A 17,398-nucleotide genomic window follows, 5' to 3' on the forward strand; every position below is an offset into this window, starting at 1 on the left:
GTCTGGCTTTTACTGTCTAGCCAATAGAAGAGAGAGTCATAAGGGGAATTTTCAGGATGGCAACCTGTATCTAATGGAGTGGTGCAGGTATCTGTGCTACGGCTACATTATTTACAATATATATTAATGACTTGGATAAGGAAAGTATATGTACAGTAGCCAAGTTTATGGGCGACATAAAAATAAATGGAAAGGCAAGTGGTGACGGTGACACAAAGAGACTGCAGAGGATTGCAGACAGTTTAACTGAGCAGGCAAAAACATGGCAAATGAAATACAATGTGGGAAGATGTGCAGCAGGAAGGATAGAGGAGCTGATTCTTATTTAAATGGAGGAAGACTGCAGAGACCTGAAGCACAGAGGGATTTGGGAGTTCTCATGCATGAATTGCAAAATTTAGGCTTACAAGTTCAGGAGATAATAGGGAAGGCAACGGGAATGATGGCCTTTCTTTCAAAGGGAATAGAGTATAAAAATTGGCAAGTCTTGCTAAAACTAAAAAAGGCACTAATCAGACCATAGCTGGAATACTAGGAAAAGTTTTAGCCTCCTTATCTAAGTCGGGATATGCAGGCATTGTAGGCAGTCAGATAAGATTTAGTCGTTGATCACGGATGTGGAGGAGCTGTCATATTTGGAGATGTTCAGTAGGTTGGGCCTTTACTCCTAGCAGTTTATAAGCATGAGAGGTGACCTTACTGAAGGAATCTTTGCAGACATGACAGGGTTGATGTGGAAGTGTTGTTTCTTCTTGTGGGAGAGTCTAGGAGCAAAATGTGGAATCTTATACTGAAGACTGCTGTTGAGGATGGGTTGTTAAGCATATTCAAGGCTGAAGGAGACAGAATTTTAATTAGTAAGGGAATCAAGGGTTATGGCGAAAAGACAGGGAAGTGAGGTCAGCCTTGATCTCACTGAAGAGTGGGGCAGCCTCAATGGGCTGAATGGCCTACTTCTGTTCCTATGTCTTATGATCCATATAAAATATACATTTTTTTGAGGGGAGAGAATGAAACTGCGGTGCACTTGAAAGATTTATAGTGTTACATATCTATTTTGACCAAATATTCTGCCTGTACGATAACAATTTTTATTTTGTAGGATACTTTTCATGATCACTGGATGTCTCAATGCAGTTTACAGTCAATGTTGTGCTTTTGAAGTGTAACTACTGTAGCGATGTAGGAAATGTAATCACCAATTTGTACACTGTACACTCCCACTAACAGCAATGTGATCATGACGAAATAATCTGTTTTTGTGATGTTGATTGACGGATAAATATTGGCCAGGATGTTTAAATACTTTGTGAAGACTACGTGGGCACTGGTGTTTCCTGTACATCCTTTTTGCGGGAGTGACAAAATACACTCTTTCGCATTTCTTAGCAATTTATGTCAACATGTTCTGTGCTTATCAACAAATGGTTTGACAAATATGTTTCCAGAAACAGACACAGAGAATGCTGAGGAAACTCAGCAGGTCTAGCAGCATATGTGGAGAGAGAAACAGAGTTTAATGTTTTGAGTCTAGTATCACTCTTCTCCAGAACTTCCAGCAGTAGTAATTTGCTTTTATTCAGAATATTTCCAGATAGTCTGTATCTGCCTCTTTAAAACAAAACTCGTACAGGTCACTTCAGGAAGCAAAAACCTCTTTGATTAAGCATTTGAGAGATGGAAAAAAAAATGCAATAAGTTGATCAATTTCAAAATAATTTGTTTTGACTGCTGAACATACAGTCAAAGCTTTTTGTCTTCCACTCTTCAGAACAGATGCAAGTTTGTCACGTTTCATGGAGAATAAGTAACTATACGGAAGGATGCTGAGTGATTAACAAGTTGACTATAATTAGTCAAGGCGTTGACATGGAGTCAACCCGGGAGAACTTTTGTCCTTTTTTTTGAAAAAAATGTACAATATCTGGACATGTTCCATTTTTTCTGAAGTGGATGTCCTCTTGCATGAACATGAATGGACTACATTGCAAGCTTGACTGATATTCATAATTTGGTCTTTGGCATAATTTCTAGCATACTCAGGATTGTTCAACAAGTGTTATCCCAATTCTGAATCAAATCTAACGTTACTTATGTTATGTTGTTCCAGGTTAGGCCTGATGTTCTGATAATTTTTTCTCCACATGTGGAATGACTTAACATGACACAAAAGCAACCATTGTCTCAGTACATTAACCCGCTGTAGTGACAATAAGAGGGTTCTGCTCACCACGGCAATCTGGATTGGATGGAAGGCTGAGCATGAAGCCACAGAAACTTTAGTACATTGGGATTGTCAATTAGATTTTCAATAAGATTTTCCATTTTGGAGTTAGAACATGGATTGTGTCATATGGTTCATGGGGAGTTTTTTTCCACATGATCATTCTCCCTTTAGCTATGCAAGCTAGTTGGATCGGGACTAAAACGGCGAAAAAAGTGCAGGTGCCAGGCAGGTGTTTTCGCCCCAGCCAGCACCTTCAGGCATCAAAGGGTCTGACGCATCTTTAAAGTCTATCCTGGTGGTTTGTCCCTTGCTTAAAGCCAGGAACTCCAATCCGACAGCAAATGCCACCGCATTCTGTCACTGGAGATGTCCGTCAAGCGTCCAAGTTGTAGTTGCTTACTTTAATGATGACTTACGAGAGTATCTGCTTCAGGCCGTTTGAGCCAGGAGAGGGGGCCTTTCTTGTACTCCCATCAGGCTTTGGGGGAAACTAAAGTCACACAGGAAGTCAGCACTGCGTAGTAGGCATCGACATCATGAGCAGTGCAGGAAAGGAATGAATGATCTCTCACCACCATCTTCTCACTATAAACCCCCAGCCCCCCGCCCCCCCCCCCTACCCCCGCACCCCATCACTTGGTCTAACTCTGCCAGTGTGCAGCCAAGTAGTTGGCATGCCCAACTCACTGTCACATGCCTGATGTGCACCCAGGGCTTACCAAAATTCAAGCACTTCCTGGGCACTCACTGGCACAGCCTCACAGGCCTATTGAGTGTGGGTGAGTGCACACACATTCCTATCGCCCTCTTTCTCTCTCTGTGCAGGACAAGCTTGTATACCATAGGCATGGGAGGGCTCTGACCAACAGAGAGTCCCCACTCTCTGCATGCTATGAGGAAGATGTGGTCTAACCAGCGGGTGAGGACCAAGACTGATGCCATGCCGCTGGAGCGATTGGCATGGCAGACGCAAGTGAAGGGCTGCAGCCACTCTCACACATTCCTTAACATGGAGGCTTTGGCTTCTTCATCAACTACAGCTCCCCCTCCTCCACAGGAATGAGTGGGCAACTGATAGTGAAACGGAAACGGGAGCGGGGGCTGTCCATCACACGCTGCTCGGAGGATGAAGCCTGTGATACCTTTGAGGATGTTTCACCACCACCCAGTCCAACACCTCAATGGGTAGCTAAGCTGGAGTAGGCTCAGGGACACCATCTGGTGAGCACGTCATTGACACGTGTCTGCAGTCGGTGGAGGAAGGTCTCTAATACATCAAAGACTGTTGGATACCAGGCAGCTGTTTATTTCTGTGAATAAGCTATGTCTTTGTACTCAGCCATAATACCAAGATCCCCTAGGTACAGAAGAATGCTCAGTGTCTGCTGGATATGCTCTCGGACCGGTGCTCCCTCTCTCTGGTCATGGGTACTCAGTGGTGAGGCAGGATGGCGGTGAGGCACCATGATCTCTTTGTCTCTCTCCGTCTCTCTCTCTCTCTCCCCCCCCCCTTCCACAGGAGGAGATGAGGTGATATCAACAACAGGTAGTAAGGAGGCACTGTGGGAGTCTCAGCTCAGCACGTTACAGAGGTTCCTTGGCCCTCTTTTCCCCTCCTAGTAGATGGGGCCAATGGGGCCAAGGAGCTTGCTCCCCCCTCCCCCCATATTTTGTGCAGGACATTCTTACCATCCTGGGGTCCTCCAGGTCCTGAGGACACAGAGGATATCTGCCAAGTTACCAGGGTGTGTCAATCTGTAGACTATCTCCATCCTAGCTGTGAATGGCAGGCTTGCACCTGGATGTAGTAAAAGAAGAAGAAATCCTTTTCAAGGCACCTTGCTGCCAGGGAGTTAAGTTGATCAACATCAATGTAACACTTATAAATACCTGTGCATTTTCACGGTTCTAGCATTGGCTGCAGTCACATGCTCCTGCCAGTTGTCCACGAACAGCTTTCTGTTGTGAAAGCAGTGCAGCGTCTCATGATAGGGAGATACTGCCCTTGGGACACCTTTGAATGTGTGTCTGCATTAGTAACGTATGTGTCCTTGTAATCCAGCCAGTTATGGACCCAGCCTTTGGGCAGTGCATTCAAAGCTGCAGAGACGCAGTTCAATTCCATCAGTTCAAGAGCAGCATGTGGGTCTCACAGTGGGTCCCAAACGGACAATTCTGGAAAGTCATGCTGGGAGGGGATGTGCTGCAGGAGCCAAAGGTTGCGATCTCCATTGGCAGACTGGGCATTCTCAGAGGGAGGTTAAGCACACCAATCCCGTGTGCACTTCATGGTGCTGGCAACTCACTCATTGTACTGTTGCAATGGTCGTGCATTGTCAGTGTAGGATGCCAATTTCCCACAGGATTGTAAGGTGAGAGGTGGCAGAATGGGGCTACTAACATCAGCTAGAATGACACACACCTGGGGGAAGCCCTCTTTAGGCCAAGCGAGTCAGCCTTCTCTTTAATGGTGTGCTGTTTCAGTATATTGCAGTCTCCCCCTGGGATCCTTGTTCACTGTGTCGCAGGGGCTGGTCTGTGCAGTTAACACGAAAAAAATGCAGAGATGCCTCCTGTGGAGGTATCACATCATTGGCAGATCGAAGAAGGACTTTGCTCCTCTTCCCGACAACGTTGCCAACGGAAACACTTCTCACTCACAGAGGTCTGTTGACCTGAGGATGCGGTGGCTTCCCAGCCAGCTAGTTCATAACAAACGCACCAGTTAAAGGAAGATGTCTGGGTAGCTCAGTCCACCTGGATGTGGGTGGTACTGAAGTCGCCACATGCCTCTCTGGCTTGTCAGCCCATATCCTTGGCATCTCCGAGGGTCCTCCTGAGGCCACCTGAACATCTTCAGCTTCAGCTTCCTCCAGAGAATGACCTTATGCTCCCCCATCTCTGCCCTGTCCCTCTGCATACCTCCCCCCTCCCCTTTTATGAGCCAGGTTATGAGCCACGAAAGCGAAGTTCTGATGTGCCTGGGCTGTACTGCATTGTCCAGGCATCATAAATCTCTGATGGGCCAGCTCTTTTGGAGCACCATGACATGCACCCGCTGACAGTGCAAATTGTCCAAGCTGCTGAAAGTATGCCAGTCCACCAACCCCACAGAGTGTCGTCAGCTTGACCTTGGCATGATGGTGTACACAGCAAACATAAGCAGCTCGTGGGAATTTGTTTCATTCCTGCCCTGGACTATAAGTTGTCCTGTACCTGCCATTTTCCAGTTTGGGTTGGTCCAGGGAGACAGTCTGCACATCTTGGAGAAGTGAGTGCATGTGCCGGTGAGGATTATTTAAAGGGCAAGGCAGCAAGTTCTTATCTCGAGGGTCCCCGGGAATTCCAGCTCGGCGGGAACACGCCTGCTTTTAGCTGTCGGGTTGCTGAGGTCTTAAGCTTAGTGATTGGGTGCAAATCAGTTGGGAAGATGGAATTAATTCCAGCAAATTAGTGAGAAGCAAATGCACACAGACAGGCTGACCCACCACCTGAATAGGGAGAACAGAGAGTGGGTGGCACAGTGACTCAGTGTTTTACATTGCTGCCTCACAGCACTGGGGACTTGGGTTCGATACCACCCTCAGGTGACTGTCTGAGTGGAGTTCGCACATTCTCCCTGTGTCTGTGTGGATTTCCTCCCATAATCCAAAGATGTGCAGGTTAGGGTAGATTGGCCACGGTAAATTGCCCATAGTGTACAGGGATGTGCAGTCTAGGTGGATTAGCCATGGGAAATGCAGAATAATAGGGTAGGGTGGTGGGTGTGAATAGGATGCTTTTTGGAGAGTTAGTGTTGACTTAATGGGCTGAATGGCCTGCTTCCACACTTTAGGGATTCTAATAATGGGCTGAAGACTTTCTTGAATGCAGGAATCCAACTTGTTGTCACTTGTCTGGTTAAGCACACCAGCGGGTTACCTTGCCACCAGGTAGGGACTGGGAAATCCCAAGCACTATAGGGTGCCCAGTTTATTGAGAGCTCGAGTTGAAATTGGTCTCCTTGCTGCATACCAGGGATGAAAACCGTGAAACCCTGTAATGAGCTTTATTTCCTCAGTTTCCTGCTCAAGGTGTCTACTCTTTGCGAGTGTCGGCAGGTTGGTTGACTGCGAGGCCTGTGGAATGGTTGGACCGAGGGGTCTGTGCTGTATGACTCGATAACTGAATCCGATTCCATCCTCATCCAGTGCAGGAGATTGGTCAGGAAAAGGAGCAAGAATCTCTTTCTGTTCCTGCCTTGAGGTGTTGAGGCAAACTGGGCTCCTGCCCCGTCACTGTCACCTCAGCTGAAACCAATTGAAGCCGTCCAGACCAAGGTTACTGAGTTTTATTAAAAGGGGTTCCATATACTCTGTTACAGAGCTTACAACAATTTGCTGAAGAATTGATGAGGGTTAAACCCTCAATATGCGTTTGTTTTGTTTGTTAACTTCATGGCAAAACAATACTATTATATAATGAATGAGTCCAACATACTTCTGAGTAACTTTCACAGTTCCATTCTACGGTGTTAGCTCAGACCTAGCTGGATTGGGCATGATGTTCGTATACTTGATACCAGATGCAAATGCAATCTACTCAGAACAGGGTCATGCTGGAATGTCCCGAGGAGCACAGCCGGGTCTTCCCTGAAGAGGTGAAACATTCACGGACTCCCTGGCTTGCGACTGATCGAAATGAGAAGGCTCATTCAGGAACACACTGAGTGATGTTGCCCGGGAATATGCAGGGGTGAAATTGAGGCATGAAGAGAGGGCGTAGATCTCCCTCTCAGTGACCCATCTACCCGACCCTTCAAGCACTGCCTGCCCCCATGTGCGAACAGAGTTTGGTTGGCACTTAATGCCTTATCTCAGAGCACATTGCACTGGAGTGTAGGTGAGTCACCCTCAATCTCGAGGGACTGCCAAAGGAGTCCTTTATGATTTTGTCTCCTGACTTGTTTTGATAGCACAGGCATGGAGTCCCAAGATTGTAACGCTAGAAACGGCAGTGAAGCTGACTTCATCGTCTGAGTGTGGGTGTACTGACTCTGATTCAGAGCACTCTTTGTGCAGTGAATGGCAGCTGTACCAACATTCTTGGCTCTGTTGAACTGGTTTTGTTTTGATCTACCTGTCAAATTATTGTCATCTGCGTTATTTAGCAAAGTGACATGTCGACAGGGTGAGTCTCACCAATGGCAGCCAACACTGTGCTTTGCTCCAAAACAAACATTGCTCACTTGCCCTGCTTTCCCAGTCAAGGTGCCTGGAGAGTTTCAGATTGCAGGCCAGTGTTGATTGACATGAACTCCTTCAGGCGCCTTTTTTTTTTTTGGAAATTGTTATGCCATCTGTGAAAAGACATTCCGAGATATTATTTTAAGACACATTTGGCCTTCGTAACTACTGTATTGCAAAACTGTTGTCCTTCAGAGATTGAGGTTGTCAAAAATCATGCTTGCTGGTTTTATTGCACAGTCTGTCCCAGTGTTTGGTGTTTTTTCATGTAGGATTCTTTTATTATCAGTTCCTAATAGGAGACCGCGACCAAGACCTGGAGTGCAATGTCCATTGTACTGGCTCTCAGCTGAAGCCCCTCTGTGTGTCGGATGGTCGGACATATGAATCGAGATGTGATTACCTGAGGGCCAAGTGTAGGGACTCAACACTGGAGATCACGCATCGAGGCAGATGTAAAGGTAACTCACTTGCCCTCTCCCCATCCTTCACAGTATCACAGATAATGGGTGAGCCAGTAGCTATTTGTTGTCCACTGAATCATCACAATAAGCTGGTAAATCTCACTGGGAGATTCCAATTCGCCACATCACAATGCTCTGAGGATGATGGAGGCCATGTTTTATTTTGGGCCTTATTAGGGCGACAGAATAGACATGGAATCATGAGGACAGAAGGTTATTTTACCTTCGCTCTTTGAAAGAGCTATCCGTCTAGAGTCCACTCCCTTGTTGTCTCCCCACAGCTTCTTACTCTTAAATTTTATATTCAAGTAGCTTCTGAAAGTCACTATTGAATCTGCGTTCACCACTGTTTCAGGCAGTATATTGCAGATTATGGCAACTCAAAGAAATCCTCGCTTTCCCAACCATCACCACCTTCCCCCCTGCCCCCACACCACCACCCCCACCACCACCACCGCTGCCACCATGCTGATTCTTTTAAGAGTTATCTTAAATCTGTTTCCTCTAGTTACAGACTGTCTTGGAAACAGTTTCTTTCTACCTGCTGTATAAAGTCTTTATAATGTGGCCTACTTTTTCCCTTAATGTCCCCCACTTGGAGAGAAAGCAGTCTCAGTCTATTTAAATAACTGAAGTTGCTTATCTCAATGATCTTCTGAGTAAAAATCCACTGTCAGCTCCTGTGGGTCTGGATGTCCTTCCTAATATGTGGGTCTCACAACTGTACAGGTGAGGCCCACCTTGTGATTTGCAAATATTTACAATGAATATCATTTGGAAAGAAAGTGTGATGAATGGTCAATCCCATATTGCATGTTTTGCATTAATACTCCCTAACCTGCCTGTTTCATCCCATTTTAATATCCTTGATCTGTTTGGGCTCATCATTGTGACAACAATTGCTGCATCATGATAGGCTGGCCTGTTGAGGCAATCATAGAGTCTGTGCAGTATGGAAGCAGGCCATTCAGCCCATCGAGTTCCTCCCAACCTTCCCGAAGATCATCCCACCCAGATCCACCGCTTACCCTATCCCTTTAACTCTACATTTCCCATGGCTAACCCACCCAGCCTGCACATCCTGAAACACTATGGGCAATTTAACATGGCCAATCCACCTAAGCTGCACATCTTTGGACTGTGGGAGGAAGACAGAGCACCTGGGGGGAAACCCACGCAGACACGAGGAGAATGTGCAAACCCCACACGTACAGTCATTCCAGTTTGGAATTGAGGAGGGGTCCCTGTTGCTGTGAGGTAGCAGTGCTAACTACTGAGCCACCATGCTGCTCCTAATCCCTCACTGTCATGGTGTCACCACAAGCTGGTGACTTGTTTTCACAGGCTTTCTACTGCCAGCATTCTCTGTTTAGGTAAGAAAGCACAGGCATTCACTGTAACAGCCACTGCAGCCTCTCACAGCCAGCAAGGCCTGGAGCGAGACTCCAACTTGGGACTTCTCTGGGCTAGAGGCAGAGAGTGTAACCCATTGACCCTGCCTAGTTCCCCGGTTTTGTGATTCACTTGATGCTGTAAAATGAATTTAAACTCAAAGAATGAATAAATCTGGAACAGGTCTCAGAAATAGCCTAAAGGGATATGGCCAAACGTAAGCAATTTAGTTTGGGAAAACTGTTGGTATGGGCCAATTGTCTGTTTCCGTGCTTCATGACTCCGTAATGGGGATTGTGACAATATGTTCAAGTTCTAAACAAAAAAGTAATAAATCAGCTAATCTGAATCAAAGTAATTCAGAATATAACAATCTGTTCTGTCGACGTTAAATAATATTTTGTTGATTGCTTTGAATGTGTTTAGAAGTCTCCCTTAATAAGTGGTATGATTTTTTTATTGCCCTCTTTTGTATTTAGGCGCAAGTTTAGAATAGAGATCTGCTCACTTCTTAGGTCTGGTACTGCGTGAGGCTCTTGATACTGAGGGAAAGGAGAGTAAAAGAAGGAGGGGATGACTCAAACTGTTAATCTGAGACCAAAGCCTCATTTCTGGCCTCATGCTGGGATCTATGTTTTGAAGGGTGTGGGGCGAGAATCCTCAGAAAAGCTTTTGGGGAAGCGGAATATATTTGGTTCATGCTAAAGGCCATCTTCTGTAAATACAAGAGTCAAAACAAAGTCTCCTTCATCTTTACAGAATCCGGTCCAACCAAATGTCGGACAGAAAGGGCGCAGCAAGCACAGGAACAGGTCAAAAAACCGCAGGAACCAGTTTTCATTCCCGAATGTAATGAAGATGGCTCATTCGCTCAGGTACTGACGTGGTGAACAGGTGTAGGCCCTGGTCAGTTGTGAAGCAGTCACATCCCATTTATAGTTAAAGTTTCCATGACAAAGTTCCATGGAAGCACCTTGGGACCTTTCACAAAGTTAAAGGCAATGTACAAATGCAAGTTTGTTGTTGTAAAGTACCCACAGCCTCATTGAACTTGTATTCTGGACGTGCATCTGTCTGAGTTCTCTTTACCAGCTTTCTAATATTAAGTTGTCTGCTTCCCTCTTTTTGTTGAAGTAAACCAATTTTGGGGATTTATTGTCACGTCCTGCACCCATAAAGTATTCGCTTTTGCACAGCAGTTCTGTGGAGAAAAAATGCAAAGAGATTTAATTTTGTTTGCTATCACAAAACATCATGAATTGATTTTTGCTGAGGTATAAAAGTTCAGAACATTTGAGGCCTTATTCCCATTGAAAACAGACTGCCAATATTTCTCCATAGAATGTGAATGTGAGCCAACCATGTGATGGAATCAGAGAGGTGACTGTATCTCACCCGTAGCCTTGCTGTTCAGGAATTATGTTAACAGCTCTACTTGTGGAGATATTAAGTTGATGCCGTTAGTTTTGAGATGCATTTCTCATTCAATAATGTACAGTATCGTATCTGTCAATATATAAATATGCGCTTGACATCGACTTTACAGCCACAAAGCAAGCCATTCAGCCCATCCTGTCTATGCTGGTGTTTATACTACACCCTAGCCACTTTCTGTTCTTTTTACTTCACCCAGTAAACCCCTTCTACTGCACCTTTCTCTCTGCTGTGCTTACCTCTTAAATCAGTCAATGGTTTTGACCTCAACTGCTCTAGGAGGTGAAAGTGAGTACTGCACATGCTGGAGATCAGAGTCAAGATTAGAGTGGTGCTAGAAAAGCACAGCAGGTCAGGCAGCATCCGAGGAGCAGGAAAATCGACGTTTCGGTCAAAAGCCCTTCATCAGGAGGTGACGAGTCCCGTGTCCTCTGACAGTAATAATTTGTACAATCAGCTACCTTTGAAGGCAGAACCAGTCTTTGTGATTCTCAACCCTTATGATTCCCAAGCTACGTGAGGAATAGCTTCACATTTCCCCACAGAGCTTCAATACCCTCTTGATTTGTTGGAGGAGACCATTAAAAATGGCACATTGTTAATTCTCTCCTGATCCTACATTGTTGGGCTATGAACCCCCACCCTGATCCAGTATTTCAGCTTGTAAACTTCAAACTCAGAGTACTACCAACAAGGTCAAGCTGATACCTGTTGTATCATATGTGTCAAAGAAATAATCATGCATTTCTGTTTCAGTTTATTCCTCCCTTACTCCTTTTGTTCTGCTGCTCCAACTCTTGTGGGCATTTCTTTTGGTAAGTTAGTCATTGAAGATGGAACATATCTGCAAGTGATGGAAGCATTGATGTGGTTGTTTAGTATAGGGTTGACAGAAAGAAGCAATTGGATCAAAAGTGTTTGTCTTCTGAAAGTGAGGTGGTGGTTGGGCATATCTTTGTTATCATCATCAGTTTTCCTTCGTGATCAAAGATGGCTGTTTCATGTTTTTATAGAGTCATCTGTTGTGCATTTTAAAATGGGTATGGACTAGACCAAACCCCTTCAAAATATATTAAGAAGATAATCTAGACCCTAACCTTTTCTTAATTTAAAGGTAAGCGTTTTCCAGAAACAATTCAGTTGGTCAAATCAGTAGATTTGAAGCAAACCACACTTTATTTGCACACTATAGTTCATTTACTAGGAAAGAAAGAAGAAATTGAAGTAACTTAATACTGCTGGAAAACTTAACAGAATAAAAGGTTATTGAACTCCTAAACAGTAACTGTTCCCGGATGGTAACATTGCACAAAGACACCCTTGACAAAGGAAAATTCAGACAAAAGAAAAATTGCCTCACATGCAACTCCAGCAGCAGGAAGAGAACCCCCAGCTTTTAGCTATAACCGAGAGAGAGAGATAAAACAGCTTCCGTTTCTCCAAGATCCCAGTAACTGTTACTGAAAGCTAAAAATAAAATCTTGGATCTGTGGACGCTTGACCCCACCCATTCAGGCTGCTTCTATTGTTCCAATTTTAAAAAGGCCTCCCAACCTGTTTACTTTATTGGTTTCAAATAGACAGCTCTGTCTTAAAACCTTTCTTCAAAAAAAAACTAGGACAAAATACGCCTCTTAAAGCCATTGTATCATCACAACTGGCAATGGAGTGTGCTTGCAGACTGACTCCATGGGCAAGGATGAATTGTCTGATTCTGTTGGGACTGGCCAGACTTATGTTTTTTTTTCTTTTAATTGCTGCTTCTGTTTGAAAGAAGCAGCAGCAATATTTGAGATTGTGACCCAGGTAGATCCTCCTTGTGCATTTTTCTCCCAGTCTGTTATGGCTGTGCTACATTTAGAGTCATAGAGATGTACAGCATGGAAACACACCCTTCGGTCCAACTCGTCCATGCCGACCAGATATCCCAATCCGGCACCTGGCTCTTATCCCTCCAAACCCTTCCTATTCATATACCCATCCAGATGCCTTTTAAATGTTGCAATTGTACTAGCCTCCATCACTTCCTCTGGCAGCTCGTTCCATACACATACCACCCTCTGTGTGAAAAAGTTGCCCCTTAGATCTCTTTTATATCTTTCCTCTCTCACCCTAAACCTATTCCCTCTAGTTCTGGACTCCCCGACCCCAGGGAAAAGACTTTGTTTATTTATCGTATCCAAGCTATGATTTTAAAAACCTCTATAAGGTCAGCCTCTGATGCTCCAGGGAAAACAGTTTTAGTCTATTCAATCTCTCTATATAGCTCAAATCCTCCAACCCTGACAACATCCTTGTCAATCTTTTTTGAACCCTTTAAAGTGTCACAATATCCTTCCAATAGGAAGGAGACAAGAATTGCACGCAATATTCCAACAGTGGCCTAACCAATGTCCTGTACAGCTGCAACATGACCTCCCAACTCTTGCACTCAATACTCTGACCAATAAAGGAAAGCATACCAAACGCCTCCTTCACTATCCTATCTACCTGCGACTCCACTTTCAAGGAGCTATGAATCTGCACTCCAAGATCTCTTTGTTCAGCAACACTCCCTAGGACCTTAGCATTAAATATATATGTCCTGCTAAGATTTGCTTTCCCAAAGTGCAGCACCTCACATTTATCCAAAATAAACTCCATCTGCCACTCCTCAAACCATTGGCCCATCTGATCAAGATCCAGTTGTAATCTGAGGTAACCTTCTTCTCTGTCCACTACACCTCCAATTTTGCAAACTTATTAACTATACCTTGATATTTGTTTCATTTCCTGAACAGTACTGTCAAGGAGAACTTGAACCTTGTTACTTACATTGTCCCAAGTTTACATTGACTGCCTTAGAGATTTTATTAGCGGTCATATGAGCGACATGTCCACTATATGTGAGCTGTGCTGTCATGATGAGTGCTTCAGTATCAGACATTCCTGCTCTTTGGAGTACCTCAATGTTGGGCACTTTGATCTCCCATTGAATACCTACAATTTTCAGGATGGTTCATAGGGAATCTGTCCAACTGCTTAATATATCCGGAGTAGGTAGTTCATGTTTCACCGCTGTATAGGAGGGTAGGTATTATCACAGTTCAGCCTTTCGTTGTAAGTGTGATACCTTGTTTCCTCCACTATCTCTTGCACAAGTGGGAAATTGCTGATCTCACTCTGCAGTTCCAATGACTGGACATTTCCGGAACTTGTGCTTCTGCAATAGTTGAAGTTATCTGCAGCCTTCAGGGTGTGTCACCGATCGTTCTAGTAGGTGGCGTAGTCACAACTTAGGGACGTTTGCATGTGCATCTTTGTCTCTCTTAAACTGATTGTTAGCTCATTTTGTAAAACAGTAATTGATCCTTTGAAAGCCCTGTCCACAGTGCACACAACGGCACGAATATCAGCAAGTGGCATTTTCCATATCACCATCTCTGGTATCTAAGGTGAGGATTTCAGTCATCTCAGGTGGAAGAGGTTATTGCTTACTCTGAACTGGACGTATATTCCATCAATAATTTAGATCAAATACCTCAGAAAACATCACAACAAACAGTATACTGAAGAGCACGGGGCCCATGAGACACATGTATATTTATTACATCGAAGAGGTCAATGTATTCACCACAATCAGGGGTTCTCATTACCACTCTGTTATTAAAATGCTGTGTTGGGTTTACAACCTCAACAGGACACCCAGGTTTGGCAAAAAACTCCCACAATATTAATTGTATTAAAGGCTTTTGTCAGGCTCAATAGAGTTCCATCTGTTGTTCACCAATGCATTGTTGAAGGGTGAAGATCATATCACAAATTCCTCTCTCCCTTGAAAGTGGAGTCACAGGTAGATAGGATAGTGAAGAAGGTGTTTGGTATGCTTTCCTTTATTGGTCAGAGTATTGAGTACAGGAGTTGGGAGGTCATGTTGCGGCTGTACAGGACATTGGTTAGGCCACTGTTGGAATATTGTGTGCAATTCTTGTCTCCTTCCTATCGGAAAGATGTTGTGAAACTTGAAAGGGTTCAGAAAAGATTTGCAAGGATGTTGCCAGGGTTGGAGGATTTGAGCTATAGGGAGAGGCTGAACAGGCTGGGGCAGCTTTCCCTGGAGCGTCGGAGGCTGAGGGGTGACCTTATAGAGGTTTACAAAATTATGAGGGGCATGGATCAGGTAAATAGGCAAAGTCTTTTCCCTGGGGTCAGGGAGTCCAGAACTAGAGGGCATAGGTTTAGGGTGAGAGGGGAAAGATATAAAAGAGACCTAAGGGGTAACTTTTCACGCAGAGGGTGGTATGTGTATCGAATGAGCTGCCAGAGGAAGTGGTGGAGACTGGTACAATTGCAACATTTAAGAGGCATTTGGATGGGTATATGAATAGGAAGGGTTTGGAGGGATATGGGCCAGGTGCTGGCAGGTGGGACTAGACTGGGTTGGGATATCTGGTTGGCATGGATGGGTTGGACCGAAGGGTCTGTTTCCGTGCTGTACATCTCTATGACACTGTGACTTCCTCTGACTTTCTGGCAGTTCTCAACATGTTCTGCTGAGTGGAACTTTATCTTGAATCTTACCAGATATCACAAGCAGCAACATTCCTCTATGCTTATCATGCAGAGATTTTTGCTTTTTTGCTTTGTGTGAGTGAACAATTGCAACATCCTGGGAAAAGATTTCTTGATCCCATATTCCAAGATATAATGGTGTGAGTTTGATGGCTGTGTAAGAGCCCCCAGATTTGTAACATCCTGCCTGTGCTTGGAGCTTTTGTTTCGAGGTTTGGTAGTTTTATCGACCTCCCAGTTTGCTCGGCAGGTTTTCACCCTCTGACCAGTCTGGAAGCTTGTCTACAGCTTCCATTTATGGTGGATTGGTGGTATAGCAAACCCTTAAATGGGTCAGCTTGGCTCTCTTCAATAACTGTGCCATGAATCTGAAGAGATTCCTGCCACCCCACTCCTTAATGCTGAGAACAGAAGGGTAGTGTGAAGGAGAACTGTACACAGTCTTTGTAGAAATTCTTCACATTGCAAGATCAGCAAACCTTGAAGCTCTCTGGCTCGTTTAGCTGACTATGCATTTGGTGTCCCATGAAGCTTCTTTTGCAGGTTCCTTTGGCTGTCCTGGAATGACGCCTGTGCACTGGATGAGTCTCTGTTTCCCAGGCATGCTGCATTTTGCTTATGCTGCAATTCCTCAGTGAGTTTAATGGCACTCCAAATGATTTGCCTGTACGACATGAAACTAGGCAGAAGGCACTGATACTCTGTTTCTGCTCAATCGCAATTGCCTTAAAATTGTCTGCTTAGTTTGGAGGAGTCACAATCAGTATAGGGCTCAGGGTCCAAAAATTGTTTGTCAACAGGATGTTTAATTGAAGTTGCTGCAAGCATGTTCGAAGGCAAAGGCCATAGGGTGAACTGCAGTTTATTTTGTAAGGAATGCATTGCTGTTGTAAGCATGGCATATTGACAAGGGCTGTGAGGCTTCAGCTCTGTGTCAACAGAGCTATTAGTGTTTAAAAAGTACATTGCTGTCTACTCCATCACACTATAGCATGGAAAGAATGAGTTTATATTTGGGAAGGAATGAGCAAACCACATTGACCTTGGTCCAGACACAGGACACTGGGCTGTTTCCATGTCCTGAGGTAGGATTCCTTACCATGTTATGAAGCTGGCTGAAAGGATTTGATTAGGTAGCAAGGTTGTGCATTGTGGCTGAGCTGCCATAGTGAGGTCTTTGCTATTTAACCAGATATAAATGACAACTGTTTACATCTGAACATTTCAGCATTCACCATAAAGCATTACCAAACCTCTCTTCACCGCATTGTTTGTCAGTTTGAAAACTTCCCATTGCCTTTCCTTGTTGGCAGGATATATGCACCATTCAGCTAACTATGGGGAAGATCATAGCAACTTTAAGCTGTTACCATTGCAGACGTGTTTGGTAATTAGCTTGGAATCCTTAATTTTGTAAACCAAGGCACAGAATGGAAAAGGGTAATATTAAACTGTACATGGCCTGAAAATGTGATTGTTCTTCCATGTGTCGTCTCAGCTATCTTATTATGGAAAGGGCAAAGTGTAATGGAGACGGGGCGTGTACATTCACTGGGGTGTTAGCTATGAAGAGGAGGAAGTTCTGATTTTGAAGAGGAGCTTGAGAAGTGAAAGCTATTTTCACTTGAAGTTGAAGGCTAAAGGATTTTGAAATATGCAATGAAGTAATTTCTGGTAGTTTACTTCCTTTTCTCAACGTGACAGTAACGAACAGGCAATAATTTAAGACAATCAGAGGAAGGATTCAAGCCGAGGCCCCAAAACAGGTCCCTCGGAAGGTTGGAATTCTCTGACACAAGCCATTGTTAAATCAGAGTCTTGAAATCATTTCAAAAGGGGACTGAACATCTACTTGAAAAACAAATATTGAAAGAAAATGAATAGATGAGTAAGGTTGGAAAAGACAGTTCATGTGGGGCAAAAAGCTGGAGCAGACATCATTACCTAAATAGCCTATTTCTGCACTGTTGTGAATTGTAAAATCTTGGCCCTCCTTGTCAAATTAGGCTCAAATCAAGTCTGAGCTGGTGAGGTAGGGCATGGGTCTCAATATCAGTCTTATTTTCTTGGGAGACCTCTGGAGAAGGTGCTGTGCTGATCTTGAA

The 17,398-nt window shown here is 44.3% G+C and overlaps 1 protein-coding gene across 5 annotated transcripts in view; it reads left to right on the forward strand.

The window, feature by feature from the left end:
• Nucleotides 1-17,398, forward strand: part of smoc1 (SPARC related modular calcium binding 1) — a 242,888-nt gene that overhangs the window by 16,580 nt on the left and 208,910 nt on the right. For all 5 annotated transcript variants that reach the window (XM_072569186.1, XM_072569187.1, XM_072569188.1 and 2 more), the window contains exons 2-3: nt 7,742-7,913; nt 10,068-10,183. In XM_072569186.1, the coding sequence (XP_072425287.1) occupies nt 7,742-7,913; nt 10,068-10,183 (288 nt within the window). The remainder of the gene's footprint in view (nt 1-7,741; nt 7,914-10,067; nt 10,184-17,398) is intronic.

The sequence above is a fragment of the Chiloscyllium punctatum genome, chromosome 4 (assembly GCF_047496795.1).
Source record: "Chiloscyllium punctatum isolate Juve2018m chromosome 4, sChiPun1.3, whole genome shotgun sequence".
Classification (NCBI taxonomy): Eukaryota; Metazoa; Chordata; class Chondrichthyes; order Orectolobiformes; family Hemiscylliidae; genus Chiloscyllium; species Chiloscyllium punctatum.